The sequence below is a fragment of the Triticum urartu genome, chromosome 1A (genome assembly GCF_056163025.1).
Source record: "Triticum urartu cultivar PI428250 chromosome 1A, HENAU_Tu73, whole genome shotgun sequence".
In the NCBI taxonomy this organism is placed as follows: Eukaryota; Viridiplantae; Streptophyta; class Magnoliopsida; order Poales; family Poaceae; genus Triticum; species Triticum urartu.
The window spans coordinates 548394687-548415785 of NC_141873.1; the positions used below are offsets into that span (position 1 = coordinate 548394687).

At 48.0% G+C, this 21099-nt stretch overlaps 1 protein-coding gene and 1 pseudogene across 1 annotated transcript; both read right to left on the reverse strand.

Annotated features, from left to right (window-relative positions):
• Positions 1-5956: 5956 nt before the first annotated feature.
• LOC125538525 (uncharacterized) lies at positions 5957-6802 on the reverse strand (annotated as a pseudogene).
• A 222-nt stretch (positions 6803-7024) lies between these two features.
• On the reverse strand, positions 7025-8397 carry LOC147992539 (uncharacterized). The gene is made up of 4 exons (XM_087539060.1): positions 7812-8397; positions 7644-7724; positions 7337-7575; positions 7025-7270 (listed from the first exon to the last, which is right to left on the reverse strand). The coding sequence occupies exons 1-4, from the start codon at positions 8395-8397 to the stop codon at positions 7025-7027; spliced, it is 1152 nt and encodes a 383-aa protein (XP_087395186.1).
• Positions 8398-21099: the final 12702 nt, after the last annotated feature.

Genomic DNA, 21099 nt, shown 5'->3' on the forward strand with positions numbered 1-21099 from the left:
GCTTGAGGACAAGCGAGGTCTAAGCTTGGGGGAGTTGATACGTCCATTTTGCATCATGCTTTTATATCGATATTTATTGCATTATGGGCTGTTACTTCACGTTATGTCACAATACTTATGGCTATTCTCTCTTATTTTACAAGGTTTACATAAGGAGGGAGAATGCCGACAGCTGGAATTCTGGGCTGGAAAAGGAGCAAATATTAGAGACCTATTCTGCGCAACTCCAAAAGTCCTGAAACTCCACGGAATATCTTAAAAGAAATAAATAAAAATCCTCGCCAAAGATGAAGTCCAGGGGGCCCACACCCTGCTCACGAGGGTGGGGGGCGCGCCCCTACCTCGTGGGCCCCCTGGTGGGTCTCCGACGCCCATCTTCTGCTATATGAAGTCTTTCAATGAGAAAAAAAATCAGAAGGAACCTTTCGGGACGAAACTCCGCCGCCACGAGGCGGAACCTTGGCGGAACCAATCTAGAGCTCCAGCAGAGCTGTTCTGCCGGGGATACTTCCCTCCGGAAGGGGGAAATCATCACCATCGTCATCACCAACGCTCTTCTCATCTGGAGAGGGAAATCTCCGTCAACATCTTCACCAGCACCATCTCATCTCCAAACCCTAGTTCATCTCTTGTATCCAATTCTTGTCTCAAAGTCCGGGATTTGTGCTAGTAGGTTGCTAGTAGTGTTGATTACTCCTTGTAGTTGATGCTAGTTGGTTTATTTGGTGGAAGATCATATGTTCAGATCCTTTATGCATATTATTACCCCTCTGATTATGAACATGAATATCCTTTGTGAGTAGTTACGTTTGTTCCTGAGGACAAGGGAGAAGTCTTGCTATTAGTAGTCATGTGAATTTGGTATTCGTTTGATATTTTGATAAGATGTATGTTGTCTAGCCTCTAATGGTGTTATGTGAACGTCGACTACATAACGCTTCACCATTATTTGGGCCTAGAGGAAGGCATTGGGAAGTAATAAGTAGATGATGGGTTGCTAGAGTGACAGAAGCTTAAACCCTAGTTTATGCGTTGCTTCGTAAGGGGCTGATTTGGATCCACATGTTTCATGCTATGGTTAGGTTTACCTTAATACTTTTGTTGTAGTTGCGGATGCTTGCAATAGGGGTTAATCATAAGTGGGATGCTTGTTCAAGTAAGAACAACACCCAAGCACCGGTCCACCCACATATCAAATTATCAAAGTACCGAACGCGAATCATATGAACGTGATGAAAACTAGCTTGACGATATTCCCATGTGTCCTCGGGAGCGCTTTTCCTATTATAAGAGTTTGTTCCGGCTTGTCCTTTGCTACAAAAAGGATTGGGCCACCTTGCTGCACTTTATTTACTTTTGTCACTTGTTGCTTGTTACAATTTATCTTATCACAAAACTATCTGTTACCACCTATTTCAGTACTTGCAGAGAATACCTTGCTGAAAACCGCTTATCATTTCCTTCTGCTCCTCGTTGGGTTCGACACTCTTACTTATCGAAAGGACTACTATAGATTCCCCATACTTGTGGGTCATCAGTGTAGAATAAAATTTTAATTTTGTAGGACCAAATCTGCATCACATCAAAGTAAAACCTAATATAATAGGTGATTTGTGAATCTGATAGACAATGAGCTTAGTTAGCCTGCTATTCTCCATCTCCGATGGACGTCCTGCCGGTTGTACTGAAATCTATGCAAAATACAGTTCTATGTGTAATCCGTACATAACCTTTTAGTTTAGAAACTGGCATGAGATCTTATATACACCATAGGAAATTAAACGTCTAGATGAGTATATTAAATAAACAAACTAAATGTAATCATAACTGAATTAGTGATATGTTTACGTACGTCAATTGTTGGTGCTTTTTCAATATCATGCATGTAATAAATTTATTACTCAATCTAACTTGCAATAAATTTGCAAAATGTACAACTTATACTCTACAAGGTTCTATAAATATGCACACCGAATAATACACTACAAATCACTAATAACATATTAGTTGCATCTTCTTATTTGGAAACCTCTATCATTATATTTACTGAAGCTAAATTATATATCAGCATGTGCACATGCATTCAAATATGTACATGTGCACTATATAGTTTTTGAAATTGACACAAATTAATTAACAGATAACTTTTACTATATCAATTAATTTAAATTAAATATAAGCAAATTGGTTAGTGATATACATTACAATAAGAACAAAGAATATTGGTTAACTATAAAAAATAAATTATGTGGTTAAATATACCAACTAAAAAAATATATAATAATATTATACTATGATAAAAACAAACAAGTATAAAAATTTGATATAAAACTTTATTTCCGTCCTGGTCTCATATTTGTTTCGACCGACCCGAACATGATTCCCCACATGGGATGTGGCTACGAAAAGATGATGACTATGCAAATATTGAAATGGCTGAAATATTTGCACTCGTTGATTACAATGTCACTAATAAAACTAGAGGATGCCCCGCGTGTTGCGGCGGGAAATTCTACAACAATTTAGAGAGATATGAAAAGAATTGGAAATTAGTAATGCGATAGTTATTAGATTGACACATTTCAGCCAAGAAAAGTTCACATTGATATGTCTTCTCAATTCAAAACTCACCAAACTACATAAATTGCATTGGACAACTATATCTCATTCAGAGGGTTTCAAGAATATTCGGTTATGGCTTAAATAAGAGAATAAGGAAGGGATCGTCACAATATTTAACTCAGGAGGATGAAGGAAAACTAATGGATAATTACCCTACACCAAACTCTCACCTAACGAATGAGCTACAAATCCAAAAGGCATTATAGTGGATTCGTTTAAAAAAAGAACAGTCTTGATAAAGAAAAGAGCAATCTAAATCACACAAAGTAAAAACTGAATGCTTTTTAAAATTACGGTATATGAAATATACCACTAACGGTATAAAGGCCATAGTAAAAATTTAAATATACAACACATGTGGCCAGCACTTCGAAAGAATAACTGCTCGAAAGAGAAGATAAAAGTGGGAGATGGTTCGCAACAGCCCAAAGCATGCACAGTTTGTCACCCTAGCTGCAAATAAAAGTGTGTCTTTGGAAAACACAATCAAACATTAGCAGCCTATGTGACAACTTTCACACACAATATTAATCATTTCAGTGCTTCCCTCCATGCTCGGTCGTCGCCTGCAGGATAAGCGCAAGTAACAGTAGAAGGCTGAACTAAAAATAACTGCTAAAAAATCAAAACAGGAAAACCACTAAACCACAAAATAATTACTACGGTATCCTAATTAAGTAAGACACACCTAGATCGAGTTGTTGAATTGCTACTGCCAAGAGATATGCTAGTGCTCACTTTTTTGTAAGGTAAAGAGAGATCTGGTATGCTAGTTGAGCCGCGTGGTGAGAAGATATGTGTTTCAGGAGATTTGCTAGTGCTCACCTTTGTAAGGAAAAGGGAATTAAACTGCTGCCAGGATCGGGTTGTTCAATTAGGATATGGGCCATCAATCGCAATAATTTGGGGAAAACTTACGAATGGGATTCACGGAGGAGATAAAAGCATGGACACTTGCGATTTACAGCCCATGTCCTATAGAGGATGTCGACGACGATGTTGTAGCCGGTCGTGAGAACTCCATACTATATAGGAAAGGGAAGGAGGTGGAGGACTTGGGATCAGAAGTCGGCGGTGCACTCGTGCTCGACGTCACCCACCCACGCTTAGGTGTACCTGGCCCGACGTCCGCGCCATGGATGCCGCAGCACGAGCTGCAGAAGCCCTCGACGACTACGTCCTGTCCGCGAGCACCACCACGAGGGTGCCTCTCCTAGGGAGCGCGCCGGTTGCGGACTGCATGATCTCAACCGGTGTCAGCGAATTGTCAAGGGAGTTGTGCTCGTTGGAGATCTGACCAGCCTGAAGGATGCGGGTCATTGCATTGGAGGTGGCGACGCTGCTCACCGTGGCTTTCGACTAATCACCTGAACAAATAACTGGCACAAACAATCAGGTATATGGCAGCAGTTTGTGGGTCTCCGATGGCAAAGACCGGTGAAGTCTTGGCTGGCGGCGGCGCAATGCAGAGAGAGAGAGAGAGGGAGAGTTAGAGATAGAGATATAGGAAGATGATAAGAATCGGTGGGGATTTTGTTACAGGACCGGTGGAGAGATTTATTCCTTCAGGGAGACGAAGGACCGCAGTCACCCATGTACTCCGTCATAATCAAAGCAGTTTCCTTCAGGGAGATGAGAAGAATGAGTGGAGTATTAATTTCCATCTTAATCAAAGCAGTTTCCTTTTACAGATGATAATATGTGCGATCCTATATTGATGGCTACCACTACATGCACGTATAAATTGCCGTTTATTGGCACCCCTTGCGATGATGGACGTTTGCATGCAGCAGTCTTGCAATAGACTTTTTTTTGCTAATTATCTATTGCATGCAGGAGGCATTGAGGGATGGAGAATTCCACTACGGTAAAAGCTTATGTGGCAAAGTGATGATGTGGACATTGTGCATGCTAAGAGAATAAGTAGAAGTGGGGAGCAACTTCTTAAGAATGTTAGATATCAGTCATACTTTACTATTTAAAAACCTCTAACATAATATTTAGTGAAACAAAGCTATACAACATGTGCACAAAAATACAAATATGTACATGTGCACTATATGATTTGTGAAATTGCCACAAATCAATTGAAAGATAACTTTTTATTACATCACTTAATTTAAATTTAGTATAAACAAATTGATTAGTGATATACATTACAACCGAGAATAAAGAAAATTGGTTAATTGATTTACATAATCAATTTTAGCACTAAAATCATGATGCAAAATTTCATGGTTATCATTATTCTTTATATCATACATGTCATCACCATAATCATCATAGATAGCCACTTTGTTGTAACAATCAATTAAAACCTCTTCCAAAATAGTGGTATCATCATTAAATAAAGTCATGAACTCTCCAAATCCAGTTTTATAATTATTACAATAATATTCAACACCCTCCAAAATAGTGAGATCATTAGTACCTAGAGTTGACACTCTTCCAAACCCACTTTCAATAATATAATCATCAGAAATAGGAGGCATGCTATCATCATAATAAATATTCTCATCAAAACTTGGGGGAGTAAAAATATCATCATCATCAAACATAACATCCCCAAGCTTATGGCTTTGCCTATTATTAGCATCATGGATATTCAAAGAATTCATACCAACAACATTACAATCATGCTCATCATTTTTAATGCCAAATATTCTATTGAATTCTTCTTCTAACCACTAAGCACAATTTTCCTTTCCATCATTTTCAAAAATGACATGATAAAGATGAATAATGTCCATTTTTAGTTTTTTTATAAACCAAACTAGTGATAAACAAGAAACTAAAAGATTCAACTGCAAGATCTAACGCTGTGTTTGGATGTAGGAAAAATTGCTTGGAATTGAATTGGACTAGAAATTCCAAATCCAAGATGGAAAGGAAATGGGCTCGAATTTGAATTCTATTGTTTGGATGTGCATGGAATTTATTGTTGGAATCAGAGGGTAGAACTCAATTCCAATTGCTGTTTGGATGTACAAACCATGGAATTGGATGTTTTTTGAGTTTGGATAATAGAAACTTCTGTACATGTATGAAAAAAAGTATTATGTGTGTATATATATATATATTATTTTACACACATAATAACATTAAAATGTTCTGAATAAGTTCAAAACAATAACACAAGTAGAAATAAATATGGAAAAAGGAAGGATGCCAGAAAATAGTTTTAAAGTACCAAGAAAACAATATGGATAATAATTTTGGTAGTTTATGTCTCTTACACATAGCACAAGTAGATAGTTTTATGTCTCTTACACATAGCACAAGTGGATAGTTCGCAAACAAGAGTCCATACATCAACTAAACAGGATAGTAACAATTAATCAAAGGTCAACAGCCATGGCTTCCTTAACTCCTCGGGTAGCGCCATGAGTGCTTCAAACAAACGCTCATTGACAATCAATTTCCATAAGCTCTCAGCATATCACTATCTTCCAAATCTGGTACCTTCTTTAGTGCAGCAAGGATTTCTGTTGGAGGAGTCACCTTAGGCATAGGAAGTGGCTCAGTTGTCTTCAAAGCATCATCAAAAGAAATCTTCATCTTTCCCATCATGCACAAGATAGCATCCCCAATGTGTTGCCTCTTCTGAGGCACCTCAGGAGCTTCTTCAACAACAGGTGTGTCTTGTGGTTCTTGAACACATTCAGCTCTTGTCCTAGCACCGACACCGGGCGCATGATCTTTTGAATATATGATATTGATAGACTCCCAATTGTGCACTACCTTGTTCCTATAGGCACGTGCTTCCTTGTTAGCCTACACAAAACACACAAATGAGATGATATTAAAGTTGCAAAAATAACCACAAAATAACTTTGGTGTTAAGTACCTCCACATATCGAGACCACACTTCTTCACTATCAACTGACACCATGTTCTTTACCCAATCCCATCCAAAGCCACTCTGTGCAAGCATCTTGGTAATGATCTCATAGTGCTTGTCAAATGTTTTGATTCTTCCTGTTATGTTTTCCTTTGTAATGTCAACATCACATGTATCCTTGACATGCTTAATGCAAGCATTATACACATGTGGCTTCCAACCATTTTGAGCACGGTCACCATTGCTGTGATGCTCAACAAGGACGACCAACAATGTCATGTCCATCTCAAGAGTCCATGTAAGGTAAACTCTACTTTTTTCCTTTTGTTTCGACCATGCTTCTATAGTAAAATAAATGAATGTGCATAAAAGTAAGAACAAAAGAGCAAGCACGAGTAAGGTAAACATATATATTAGTACGAACAAAAGATGAAGCATGTACAACCCATAACACACAAGGCACCATCACAGCCAGCATGCTCCCACACATAAAAGGGCACCATCAGCAAGCTAGCACAAAAAAGGCACCATCAGCTAGCTATCTACTCCATCGGCACTTATCTACTCGATCTCTAGTTCTCCATGCGCCACAAGGTACTCAGCATACATCTCATCCGCAAATTGCTGCCTAAAATTGGACCATGCATTTGTTTGTTGGACACTTCTAATGAAAGTAGCATCATCTGCAGGTTCAGGAGTCATAGTCGCTAGCTCAGCGTCGACTTCCGGAAGCAACAAATTATCTCTCATATGCTGCCTATCCCTTGCATAGTTGTGTAACACACAACACGCATTAATAAGACGAATCTGCAAATATTTAATTTATCGTCAAAGAAGGACACATGATGCCTCAATCAAATGGACATGTGTTACCTGGTCCTCTATGTCAAAGAAAGAACAAGAACGCAAGATGGCCCATTTTTTCTTCAACAAGCCAAAGGTTCTCTCCACAACATTTCTAGCACGAGCATGGCGCAAGTTATACAACTCTCTTTCGTTTTGGGGTTGTTGTTGACTTGCCACCCACTCTTTCAAGTGGTACCGAGTGGATCTGAATGGAGATAGAAATCCAGGTCCATTGGTATAGCCAGCATCAACAAGATAGTACTTTCCTTGACAAGTACGTAAGTTAGCTAACAAGTACATATGAGAAATGAAACGCAAAGAGAAAGAGCCATACCGTGTGGTACAACAAATGCATCTTCGCGATCGATTCTCATAGCATCTTTTAGCACTCTCGAGTCCGATGATGAACCCTCCCAACCAGGTAGAACATAGAGAAATTTCATGTTCCAGTCAACCACAACTAGCATGTTAGTGCTGATATCTTGGTGCCTATTCCTATACCTTCCTTTGTCAGCAGCATTAACAAACACCGGAATATGACACCCATCTAGTGCTCCAAGTGCATTAGGAAACCACTTCCACTTGTAATCATCGGGAGGGGTGATAGAAGGATCGGGAAGCTTGATAAACTCCCCGGTTAGAGACAGGATGGCTGATAACACAGTAGAGAAATGCCTACTGATAGTCTCTAAAGAACGCTGGTACGTGCCACCCAACATTCTCATTTTAAGTCCATGTCCAACAACTTGTAAGAACATAGCAACATTTTCTTCTACTGTCACAAACGTGCTATCTTTGAGACCACACTTCTCACGCAACATAGCACAAAGATCATGGAAGTTTCTTTTAGTTAAGCGTAGCTTATCATAGCAAGTTGTCTCGGACCCCTCATAAGTTTGTTTCAATATATACTTCCAATATGCAACCTTTTCCTTGTCATCATCGAAGCATCCGAGATTCCTCGGTGCCCTCTGAGAACTAAGATACGCAAATGCTAGACATGACATTTCGAAATACTGCTTTGTCAACAATATCCTCTTCCTTTTTCTTCTTTTGTTCTCTTCGGTAATGTAGGCAACCAAAGACATGATGAAAAAAGCTACAATGCACACACCATTTGTCCATGAATTATTCAGAGCATTGGTACATAATAAACCATGCAGCAACATGTGTATAAATGACAAAACAAAATAACAGTACATACATGAAGTACGAGTAGATAATATACCTTGGCACCACGGTAATTTGACCTCCTAAATCCCCTGGAAACCTGCATAGTTCAAACAAATCATACTTTAGCAACACACAAAATCGAGCTCTTAAATTCAAGGAACTGGACTGCATCTAAGGAGCTACAGTGAACACCACAAAAATTCTAGTTCTCCCATGGACACCACAAATATTAGAGCTTCACACAGAGGGGATGGCGCCACTCTCGCCATCGTTCCACTACTACCGTCATTCCCCTGCGAACGACCTATTCCTGCCGCAAATCCCCGACTGAATCTAGGGTTTGAGGGCGAGGTCGTTCCATGGCCGAAGAACAGATGAAAAGGATGAGGGGCGGATGGGAGGGAGAGGAGGGAAGGGATGGATGGGGGAGGGAGAGGAGGGCCGGAGAACAAACCGCCACCATCGCCGTCGGTTGCTTCAGGGGAGTCAGGAGTGAGATGGAGTCGCAGTGAGAGGAGCTCGCCAGGAACGAGCGAACAGGTACGCGGGGTGGGGGCTGCAGGGCGTTTCCGAGCCTTTCCGAGCTCGTCCGCTCGGAAGCCTCGCATGAGGGGTGGAGGTGCGCTGGTGGCTCGCTTGGAATTGGGCCAAGTTTTCCAAGCCCAAATCTTGTACCACCCCAAACAATAGAATTTGGCCTGGCAGTTCCAGATTACCAATTCCAAGCTGTTTTTCCTACATCCAAACAGGGTGTAAAGATATACCTTCAAGCACCCACCTCCCCGGCAACAGCGCCATAAAAGAGCTTGATGTCTACTACGCAACCTTTCTTCTTGTAGACTCATGTTGGGCCTCCAAGCGCAGAGTTTTGTAGGATAGTAGCAAATTTACCTCAAGTGAATGACCTAAGATTTATGAATTCGTGGGAGGCATAGGATGAAGACGGTCTCTCTCAAACAACCCTGCAACCAGATAACAAAGAGTCTCTTGTGTCCCCAACACACCCAATACAATGGTATATTGTATAGATGCACTAGTTCGGTGAAGAGATAGTGATACAAGTGTAATATGGATGGTCAACATAGGTTTTTGTAATCTGAAAATATAAAAACAGCAAGGTAACTAGTAATAAAAGCGAGCGAAAACGGTATTGCAATGCTTGAAAACAAGGCCTAGGGTTCATACTTTCACTAGTGCAAGATCTCTCAATAATGATTTTTTTGGATCATATAATAATCCCTCAACGTGCAACAAAGAATCACTGCAAAGTTCCTATAGCGAAGAACATAAGATGAAATTGTTTGTATGGTACGAAACCACCTCAAAGTTATTCTTTCCGACCAATCCATTAAGCTATTCCTATAAGTGTCACAAACAGCTCTAGAGTTCGTACTAAAATAACACCATATGACACGCATCAATCAACACTAATATCACCTAGATACTCCAATGTCACCACAAGTATCGCGGGTTAATTATACGACGTGCATCACACAATTCCAGGTTCATAATATTCAATCCAACACAAAGAACTTCAAAGAGTACCCCAAGATTTCTATCGTAGAAAGGAATATGAAAACGTGTATCAACCCCTATGCATAGATTACCCCAATGTCACCACGGGAATCCGCAAATTGATAACTGAAACATACATCAAGTGAATCAATAGAACATCCCATTTTCACCAAGGATATCCCATCGCAAGACATACATCAAGTGCTCTCACATCCAAAAGATTCAATACGACATAACAAAACCACAAAGGAATCAAGAAGGAGCATCAAGTGTTCATGGTTAACAAGACCACTAGTTTCAAGAAAAGGGGCAAGGGAAAGAAAGGGAACTTCAAGAAAAATGGCAACACTACAAAAAAATACACTTCCGTGATGATACGTGTTTGTCACAGTAGATCGCTTTTTTTGTCATGCATGTACATCCATGAAAAATTTATGACAGAATCAAGAGAGTCATACATGTGCTGTCGTAGAAGTGTTCCATGACATTACCAAAATTATCATCACGGAAGTGTCCACTTCCATGACAATAAATCGCGCGTCACAGAAGTGCTTTCGTCAGGGTGACCGACACGTGGCATCCACCGTAACGGAATGCCGTTAAGCTATCGGGTCAGGTTTTGGATCCGATAACCCGTTAACAGCCCCGACCAATGGGGATTTTCCATGTGTAAAATCATCATTGGCTGGAGGAGACACGTGTCAACTCATCCAATGGGCGAGACGCGCCAATGATATGTTGACATGTGGACCGGCCCATCAAGTTTAAATGGGCCGGCCCAACTGAAGGCCCACAAGATTTTGCGGACCATAATGGGCCGGCCCAACTGAAGGCCCACAAGATTTTGTGGACCATAATGGGCCGGCCCAGCTAAAGGCCCACGAGATTTTGCGGACCATAATGGGCTGGCCCAGCCAAAGGCCCACAAGATTTTGCGGGCCATAATGGGCCGGCCCAGGTAAAGGCCCACAAGATTTTTTTGTGCCATAATGGACCGGCCCAGGTAAAGCCCACAAGATTCTTGCGGGTCATAATGGGCCGGCCCAGCTAAAGGCCCATGAGATTTCGCCGACATTAATGGGCCGGCCCAGCTGTAGGCCCACAAGACTTTGTGGACCCTAGTAGGCCGGCCCATTAACTGCCTGCCATGTTTTGGGCCAAATGCCGGCCCATATTTGATCTGGTCCATTAATGGCCTGCCACGCTCCGGGCCTAATAGTGGTGTCGGTGTACTAGAGTAGGGGTACCCTAGTATCCCGAACTTGTGCACGGGCAGCCGCAGCACCCCGCGGCAAGGCTTGCCGGGTGACCGCCAAGGTCCTCCGTGGTTCCTTTGGAGCCATTCAAGAACAAAGTATCCAAGTCAAGACCCCGGCAAGAGGAGCTTGCCGGGAAGGCCAACCAAGGCACCTTAAGACCCCGGCAAGAGGAGCTTGCCGGGAAGGCCGCCCAAGGCGTCTCAAGGAACTTGCCGCGACGCGCCACGCGTCCCGGCAAGGCCCGGTGAGCGACAAGCTCCCGGACGCGACAAGACAACGACCGCGGCAAGGCGCTTGCCACGGCAAGCTACCACTCCGTGCCCGCGCTCCAGCACATCCACCAACGTGTCGCTCTGGGACCCTTCCAGGCGTACGTGGCGGGAGGCTGTGCAGCCAGGGGTGCGCGGTGGCAAGCGGCGCTGACAAGATCGCCATCATGGCGAGCGGTGGCGTCCCTGACGGTCCCTTTTACACTGTTTAGGCGACGCAGACGGGCATTTAAGGCCCTTGTCCCCTGCCGTCAGGGTTAGGTATGATACACTGTAGCAGGTAGCTGTACCTACTGCAGCACCTTTCCATTTCTACCCTTTACCTCCGTTGCCACCTGTTGGTGACCCCTTGAGCATATAAAAGGAGGCCCGTGTGCAACGTAGAGGGGGGTTCGAACACTCACGCTCGGTCTCATTAGCTGCTGAAGTGTACTGTAGCACTTCGCGCTCCCGAGCAAGAAATCAATACAAACCACAAAGCAGGAGTAGGGTTTTACGCATCCGTGCGGCCCGAACCTGGGTAAATCGCTCGCGTGTATCGCCTCGATTTGCTCTTTGCGCGATCTCCGCCCCCGCCGAACCGAAAGGGACTCGATCCGCCGGTCCCATAGGTGTTCGTGGATCAGTACCCCGACATCTTTGGCGCGCCAGGTAGGGGGCGTCGAGGTTGTGTGAACCAGATCCAGCGTACACGCGAGCTAGATTTTCATCATCTTCATCAACATGCCGCCGAAGAAGAAGGCTTCGGAGGCGGCCGCTCCGTCCGCGCCGAACCCGCCACCGCCGGAGCAAACGGCTGGTGGGGTAGACGCCGGCGGAAGAACGGGCGTCGGCGGCGCAGTCGGCTCCCACAACGACCGGGCGCACTCCAAGACCTCAGCGTCCGTACATGCACCGCGCCCATCCCAGGAGGAGCAGGACCGGCAGCGTCATCATATTCACGGTACCATGCGTTTGCTGGACCAAGATCGAGCTGGTGGATCACGGGGCGCTCAAGACCAGCATGCACGCCAACATGCTGGCACGAGCGGGGCACGGTCGCCTGGACGGGATGTTGCTCCTTCTAACATAGTTAGAAGTCCGAGCATATCCCGCTCCTCGCACCGTTCGACACCACCACCCGCCACTGCAGCAGAAGCTTTGGCGCGAGCTCAACTGCTCCTAGATTACCCTCCAACGGCGGACAAGATCGACGATTGGAGGGCCACCATCCAGAGTCTCATCGGCTTCGCCAACGGCGACGCTCAGCGGCAGCCAAGCACGTCGCAGCCGCGGCAAGTCAGTCAGGCACGAGCCGGTGGCGACAAGACCGGTGGGGGTGCAACCACTGAGCACTCTTCGCCCCGAAGGCCAAGATCGCCGACTCGCCGGATCCACCTCGACAGCGACTCCACCGCATCATCAGATCCGCGAGCTCGTCGCGATCAGCGCCAAGTTCTTCAAGAACGGCAGCAAGAGGACGCTCGTACTCGCATCGAGCGCCGAAGAGAAGCGCGGCGTCAATCAGACCAGCGCGCTGGGCCCTCTGTCGACATGCATGCGCCAGGGGAACCAGGCGACTTGCCGTACGCGGTAGGTTGTCCTGCGTTCACTCGCGAGCTGCGGCAAGTCCAGTGGCCTAGCATGAAGAATTTCAAGCCAGATGTACCAGAGAAGTACGACGGCAAGTCGCATCCGTCGGAGTTCCTCAGCATCTACACCATCGCGGTGCATGCTGCCGGGGGACGGGACGACAAGATCCTTGCCAACTAATTCCCGCTGGTGCTCAAACCCAACGTCAGGTCCTGGCTCATGCACTTGCCGGACAACTCCATATCCTCCTGGGCAGACCTGTGCCATCAGTTTGTCGGCGCCTTTACAGGCGGCCACAAACCTCATGGCCAAGAGAGTGACCTTCACCTGCTCGCCCAGAAGGAAGGAGAGCCCCTGCGCAAATACATTCAGAGATTCAGCCGTGTACAGCGCACCATCCCAGATGTCCACCCTGCCGCGGTCATCAGCGCGTTCCATCAGAACGTGCGTAACCGCAGGATGCGGGAGGAGATGGCGATGTGCAAGATCAGAGACGTCAGTGAGCTATATGCCCTGGCCGACAAGTGTGCACGTGCTGAGGAAGGGAGGAGACTCCCCGGAGAGAACACAGGAGCAGGAGGATCTGACAGCGAGGATGCTGCCTCGGCAAAGAAAAACCGGCGGCGGAACCGGAAGAAGGAAGGCAAAGATGTGCTAGTCGTTGAGCAGTCCGGCAACGAAGGTGGCGCCAAGAAAGCCAAAGTTGGTAGCTCCGGCAAGGAGATTGCCGCATGCACCAACTGCCAGGCCGTGGCGGTCGCCGACAAGCATGACGGCACCGACAAGCAATACTGCAAGATTCACCGCACCAAGGGCCATGACCTCCAGAGCTGCAAGAAGGTCGAGCAACTTGTCCAGCAACAAAAGGCTGAGTACGAGCGACACGACAAGGAGAGGGCCCAAGGAGGCGCTGGAGAATCTGGCAAGAAGCGCGTCGGCCAGGGAGGACGCCGCGGCAAGGCCAAGCAGCGGCAAGGAGACAGACCTCCCCGCGGCCGCGACAAGGATGAAGACGACGACACCGACGAAGACATGGATGATGTTGAGACCAGTGAGCAGGAGTTCCAGAAAGCCACAGAGGTCTTGTGCGTTGACGGCGGTGCTTCTCTACATACTTCGCACCGCCAACTCTAACAGTGGGCACGGGAAGTCAATGCGGCAGAACCACCCGTCGAATCACGCAAGCTTCTGAAATGGTCCAGCACGCCTATCATCTTTGATATTGAGGACCACCCTGATCGCACAACTGCGGTCGGGTGCTTGCCGATGTTGGTTTCACCAACTATCCGCAACCTCAAGGTCACTAAGATGTTAGTTGACGGCGGGGCCGGCTTGAACCTGATCTCCTCCGCTGTACTCCAGAAACTCCAGATCCCTGACAGCGAGCTCGAAGAGACCGGCACATTCCAAGGAATCAACCCGGGAAGGAGCAAGCCGAAGGGAAAGGTCACACTGCCGGTAACATTTGGCAGCGAGCTGAACTTCAGGACTGAGAGGATCACTTTTGACGTTGCCGATATTCCATTGCCTTACAATGGGATACTTGGCCGTCCAGCACTCGCCAAGTTCATGGCAGCCTCTCACTACGCATACAACATGCTGAAGATGCCAGGCCCAATAAGCGTCATCTCTGTCCCCGGCGACAAGAAGGATGCTCTTATCTGCACCGACAATATCTACCGGGAAGCAGCAGCCGCAGCAGATCGCAAGTCACTTGCCGCTGAAGCTCCCGGGGGGAAGAAGACCAAGTCCGGCAAGAGTTCTGATGCCCACTCCGGCAAGCGCACCTCTTCGGAGTGCTGCGCTGCCGTCGAGGACGCGCCATCGAGCTCCACCGGCAAGTGTAAGAAGGCAATGACAGCTCCACCAGAGACGAAGAAGGTGTCCGCCAAGGAGGACGGCACTGGTGGTACCTTCACCATCAGTGCCGCTCTCGACCCTAAATAGGAAAGCGCGCTCATTGCTTTCCTGCGGGCGAACGTCGACGTGTTTGCGTGGCAACCGTCTGACATCCCCGGTGTTCCCAGGAAAGTAATTGAGCACCACCTCGCCGTTTGTCCTCATGCGCGGCCCGTCAAGCAGAAAATCAGGAAGCAGGCAGTGGAGCGCCAAGAGTTCATTGCAGAAGAGATCAAGAAGTTGGAAGCAGCAGGCCTTGTTAGAGGAGTGCTCCATCCTACGTGGTTGGCCAATCCTGTAGTCGTGCGCAAGGCAAACGGGAAATGGAGACTTTGTATCGATTTTACCGATGTTAACAAAGCTTGTCCCAAAGACCCATTCCCTTTGCCGCGCATTGACCAGATTGTTGGCTCCACAGCAGGATGTGATATGCTTTCATTTCTTGACGCATACTCAGGATACCATCAGATCTTCATGGCAGAAGAGGATGAGGAGAAGACCGCATTCATTACTCCATGTGGCACATACTGTTTCATACGGATGCCTTTCGGATTAAAGAATGCTGGTTCAACATTTGCAAGAGTAGTCCATGTCGCTCTTGAGCCACAAATACACAGAAATGTGGAAGCCTACATGGATGACATAGTGGTCAAGAGCAAGAACAAAGCAACCCTGATCCAAGATTTAGACGAGACCTTTGCAAATCTGCGCAAGATCAGCCTCAAACTTAACCCCAAGAAGTGTGTGTTTGGAGTCCCCTCCGGCAAGCTTCTCGGGTTCTTCGTATCTCAGCGGGGAATTGAAGCCAATCCTGACAAGATCAAGGCCATTGAGCAGATTGAAGCACCAAAGCGCGTCAAGGATGTACAAAGACTTGCCGGTTGTGTGGCTGCTCTCAGCAGGTTTATCTCTAGGTCTACTGAGCGCGCCCTGCCGTTTTCCAAATTATTGAAAAAGGCAGGTCCAATGAAATGGACTCCGGAAGCGGAGGCTGCGCTGCAAGACTTGAAGAGATACCTGTCCTCCCCTCCAATACTTGTCGCACCTAAGCCACAAGAGAAGTTGCTGCTGTATATTGCGGCAACCAATCAAGTGGTTAGTGCTGCGTTAGTTGCGGAAAGGGAGGCAGATGATGAGCCGGCAACCACGGCAAGCACATCCAGCGACAAGCAAGGTACTTCCCCGGCAAGCTCTGGTCCCGACAAAGATGGATCTGCGCACATGCACGAGGAGACACAGAAGAAAATGGTGCAGTGCCCAGTTTACTTTGTCAGTTCCCTTCTGCAGGGGGCTAGGTCAAGGTACTCTGGCGTGCAGAAATTGCTTTTCGGCCTTCTCATGGCCTCGAGAAAGCTGCGCCATTACTTCCAAGCACATGAGATCACAGTTGTCACTCGCTTTCCGCTGAAGAGGATACTGCAGAATCCAGAAGCAACAGGCAGGATTGTTGAGTGGGCACTGGAACTGTCAAGCTTTGGCCTCAAGTTTGAGAGTACTTCAACTATCCAACGCAGAGCATTGGCAGAATTCATAGCAGAGTGGACGCCAACACCAGATGAAGAAATTCCAGAAACGAGCATCCCCGACAAGGAAGCAAGCAAAGAGTGGCTGATGTACTTCGATGGTGCCTTTTCGCTGCAAGGCGTCGGCGCTGGCGTGCTGCTTGTCGCACCCATCGAAGAGCATCTCAAGTACGTAGTCCAGATGCACTTTCCCAAGGAGCAAGCAACGAACAATACTGCAGAGTATTAAGGCTTGCTTGCCGGTCTCAGGATCGCGGCAGACCTTGGGATCAAGAAGCTCATTGTCAGGGGTGACTCGCAGCTTGTCGTCCGCCAAATGAACAAGAGCTATCAGAGTCCGTTGATGGAAGCCTACGTCGACGAAGTGAGAAACCTAGAAGAGCACTTTGACGGCCTACAGATGGAGCATGTTCCAAGAGCTCAGAACGCTATTGCTGATGGCCTGTCAAAGTGCGCCGCACTTAAGTTACCTGTGGAACCAGGAATCTTTGTGCTCAAGCTGACTCAACCGTCCGTAATACCATCAACTGGACAGAGCAAGAAGAGGAAGTTGATTTCTGGTGACTATTTTCCGGCAGAGCTTCCCGAAGCCGCCGCGAAGAAGGTCCCCAAGATCAACACCAAGAGTGCTGAGGAGCAGTCTGCTCCGGCAAGCCCTAGGGTTTGTTCCGTTGAAGCAGAAGCTCCCGATAAGTTTTGCTCCGGCAAGCTTGTCGGGGAACGTCAAGCTCCGGCAGAGACGCAGCTTCTCGCCGTAGGAGCAGATGTTCCCGCAGCAGCTGAGACCAACACCAAGAGCGCTGAGGAGCAGCGTGCTCCGGCAAGCCCTAGGGTTTGTTTCGTTGAAGCACAAACTCCCGACAAGTTTTGCTCCGGCAAGCTTGTCGGGGAATGTCAAGCTCCGGCAGACCCGCAGGTTCTTGCCGTAGAAGCGGATGTTCCCGCAGCAGAAAATATGCCTTTAGTCCTTGTTGTCGAGCCACAAGCTCCAGCATGGGCACAGCAGATTGACCGTTTCCTTCAGACAGAAGAACTTCCCGAAGAGCAAGAAGAAGCGGAAAGAGTAGCCCGACAGTCAAGTATGTACCAGTTTGTCGACAAGACACTGTACAGAAGAAGACTCAACGGTGTGAAATTGAAGTGTATTCCCCGGGAAGATGGACAAAAGCTGTTGGCAGAGATACATGGAGGCATATGTGGTCACCACATTGGCGCGACAGCACTTGTCGGCAAAGCGTTCCGGCAAGGATTCTTTTGGCCGACAGCCCTCCAGGATGCAACTGCACAAGTAACCAAGTGTGAAGCGTGCCAGTTCCATTCCAAGCAGATACACCAGCCAGCTCAAGCTCTCCAGACAATCCCTTTATCCTGGCCATTTTCGGTCTGGGGGCTCGACATCCTCGGCCCCTTTCCCCGAGCAGTCGGGGGCTTTGAGCACTTGTACGTTGCAATCGACAAGTTCACAAAGTGGCCGGAAGTGGAACCAGTGAGGAAGGTGACAGCACAGTCAGCAGTCAAGTTCTTCAGGTCGATTGTTTGCCGCTTCGGGATCCCTAACAGGATCATCACCGACAATGGCACACAATTCACGAGCCGCACCTTCATGCAGTACGTCCAAGATCTTGGCGCCAAGGTCTGCTTCGCTTCTGTTGCTCACCCGAGAAGCAACGGTCAAGCGGAGAGGGCAAATGCTGAAGTGCTGCGAGCGCTCAAGACCAGGACTTTCGACAGGCTGCAAAAGTGCAGAAGAAACTGGATTGAGGAGCTGCCGGTGGCTCTTTGGTCGATCAGGACGACGCCAAATCGAGCCACTGGACAGACACCTTTCGCTCTAGTCTATGGAGCAGAGGCAGTTATCCCCACGGAACTCGTATACGGGTCACCTCGAGTGCTCACTTATGATGAGCTCGAGCAAGAGTAGCTGCGACAAGATGACGTGCTGCTCCTTGAGGAAGATCATCTTCAGGCCGCTGTGCGAGCTGCTCGCTACCAGCAAGCTTTGCGCCGCTACCATAGCCGCAAAGTTAACGCCAGAAGTCTCGAGGAAGGCGACCTTGTTCTTCGGCGTGTTCAGTCCGCCAAGAATTCCAACAAGTTCACGCTGAAGTGGGAAGGCCCTTACCGGGTGAAACGAGTCACTAGGCCTGGCGCTGTCCGCCTTGAGACCGAAGATGGCATTCCGGTGAGCAACTCCTGGAACATTGAGCATCTTCGTAAGTTTTACCCGTAAGGCGCGGTTGCCGGAACCTGTTCCGGCAACCACCTTTTGTACAAGTCTTGCCGCTGCTGCATGTAATCCTTTGTACAAAGCCGAGCGCAGACCCCGTGCATAAGTAAAGCTCATGTGCTCCGCACATCTTGTCAATTTCATGCTTTCTATTTTTTTTGCATGTGTTATCTGACACTTTGTGCAGCACCTACCCCCGGTAAGCAACAACGAGCCATAAGGCTCCATATCTTTATTTTCTCTTCTTATCAAGGAAAGGAAGATTCCCTCGCGCACAAGTTTGCCGGGGGGGGAGGAGAAGATAATAGTATGGACCAGGCGTCGTTCAAGAAAGTTTCGCCTTGCCGGGAAGCAAACAACAGAAAAGCTAAGTTGCCAAAGTTTGAGCAATCAAATTTTTTAAATTTTTAAGTTATCTCCCTTGAACGACCGTGCTTTGTATGGAAAACCTGTGCGCGGAGGAACCAACTCATAGCTAGTTGCGCCCTTACTTTGTTTCGAGTCCGCTCAACAAATTAAGTGAGCTGCGACGCACCCTTACTTTGTTTCGAGTCCGCTCAAAAATTAAGTGAGCTGCGACGCGCCCTTACTTTGTTTCGAGTCTGCTCAACAACTTAAGTGAGCTGCGACTAGTTGCGACAAGGTTTCTTGTCGGCAGCGGCACCGCCAGCAGGCTGCTGATGTCCCGCACTCAGCGCTCGCAGCAAAGGTGCCCGCGCCGACAAGTTCCCTAAAAGCGTTGGGCAAAAACATACAAAGCAAAGCATCAAGTAAAGGAGATAACATTGCAATTAGTAACCAGAATAAAGTTATATTACAAAGATAGCTTGCCGCAGCTCTAACAGATTGTTTTCATAACATAATAAACAGCGACAAGGAAAGAAGAAATGAGCGGCCTAATCTACGCGATCGCCTTCGACCCTCTTGATCCCGCTCACCTTGTCCACAATGGGTGCGACAAGGGCCTTGAGTTCCTCCAGATCAGCTTCCGGCGGCAAGGTCCTGAGGACGTTGGTGAGGCGGAGGCCCGGATTGCGGAAGGCCACCTTCATCAACACTTTCTGAAGAGCTCCCGCGCAGATCTTGCGTGACTCGTCGGCCAGCTGCTTGGGGATCCTTTCCCGGAGCCGCTGAAGGGCCATCACCACGCCCTTGAAGAACAGGACGAGCTTGGCGCTGGGTTGGAGGTTGTCGTCAGAGGGATACCCGAGATCCTCCATCCCCAGCTGCGCCAGCTCCTTGTCGATGTCTGTGGCGGTATTCACAAGACTCTCTGTCCAGTGCGTCACAGTCTCCCTGAAAGCGTTCTGGGCGGCGGCAGCGCTCTCCAGCAGCGCCTTGTCGGCCTTGATTTCCTCCTTCAAGGCCGCTTCCCGCTCCTTGGCGCTGTCCAGAGTCTTGGTCAAAGTGGTTAGCTTCAACTCAAGATCCACGTTGAAGACCTCGGCGGCGCTGAGCTCTTTGCCCTTCTCGGCAAGATCGGCCTCCAGCCGCGCCACCGTCGTCTTCAACTCCTCCTTGGCAGCCTCGGCAGCGGCAGCGGCGTCCTCCGCTTGTTTGAGGGCTCCACCGAGTTTTTCCTCGCGCGCGGCAAGCTCTTCCCCATGGGCGTCGAGGTTGACCTTCCGCTGCGCCAGCTCGCCCTCCTGCGCGGATAGCTTCACAGCGGCAAGCCGCTGTTGCTCTTCGACTTCGGCCTTCTCGAGGAGGAAGGCCTTCTGCGCTTCAGCGAGCTGCTCCCGCTCCTCCGCCAGGGATCGGAGGGCTTCCCGATGGAAACCCCCGAGCTCTTCCGCACGCTTCTCAATGTCTGCTCCCGCCTTCGCGACTAGCGCCTCGCGGGACTCCAGCTTGGCTTGCCGCGCGCGGTAGAGCGACAGCAACTTCCGCAGCAGCCGCTCCTCTTCAGACTCGTTGCTGCTGCTGCTTGGCGCGTCAACCACCGTCAACCCCGCGGAGGCAAGTACTTCTCCGTCAAAGATCTCCCCCTCGACCGGCACCCTGGAGCTTGACGCCCAGGGGAGGTTGATGAAGACGCCTTCGCCAGCCTTCAAGTAGACGCCCGGCTGGGGCCCCTCGGAGCTTGGCGCTGCAGCTTCGGCGGACGGTCGGTGGTCGGTGTAGCGCCTGGCGCTCCTGCGGCCTCAGGGCCGTCAGTGCGATCACCAGACCCTTCGCCAGTTGCTGCGGCGGCAGCCTCGGTCTCCATCCGCTCCGCAGCAGATGGGTCTGACAGTCGGCAAGGGGAGAAGAGTCAAGCGAAATCCAGCAAAAACCCAAGAAGATCAAAAGAAGAAGAACCCAAGGGAAGTTTTGAAGCAAGAGGAGTACCTGCACCAGGTTCTGCAGTCAT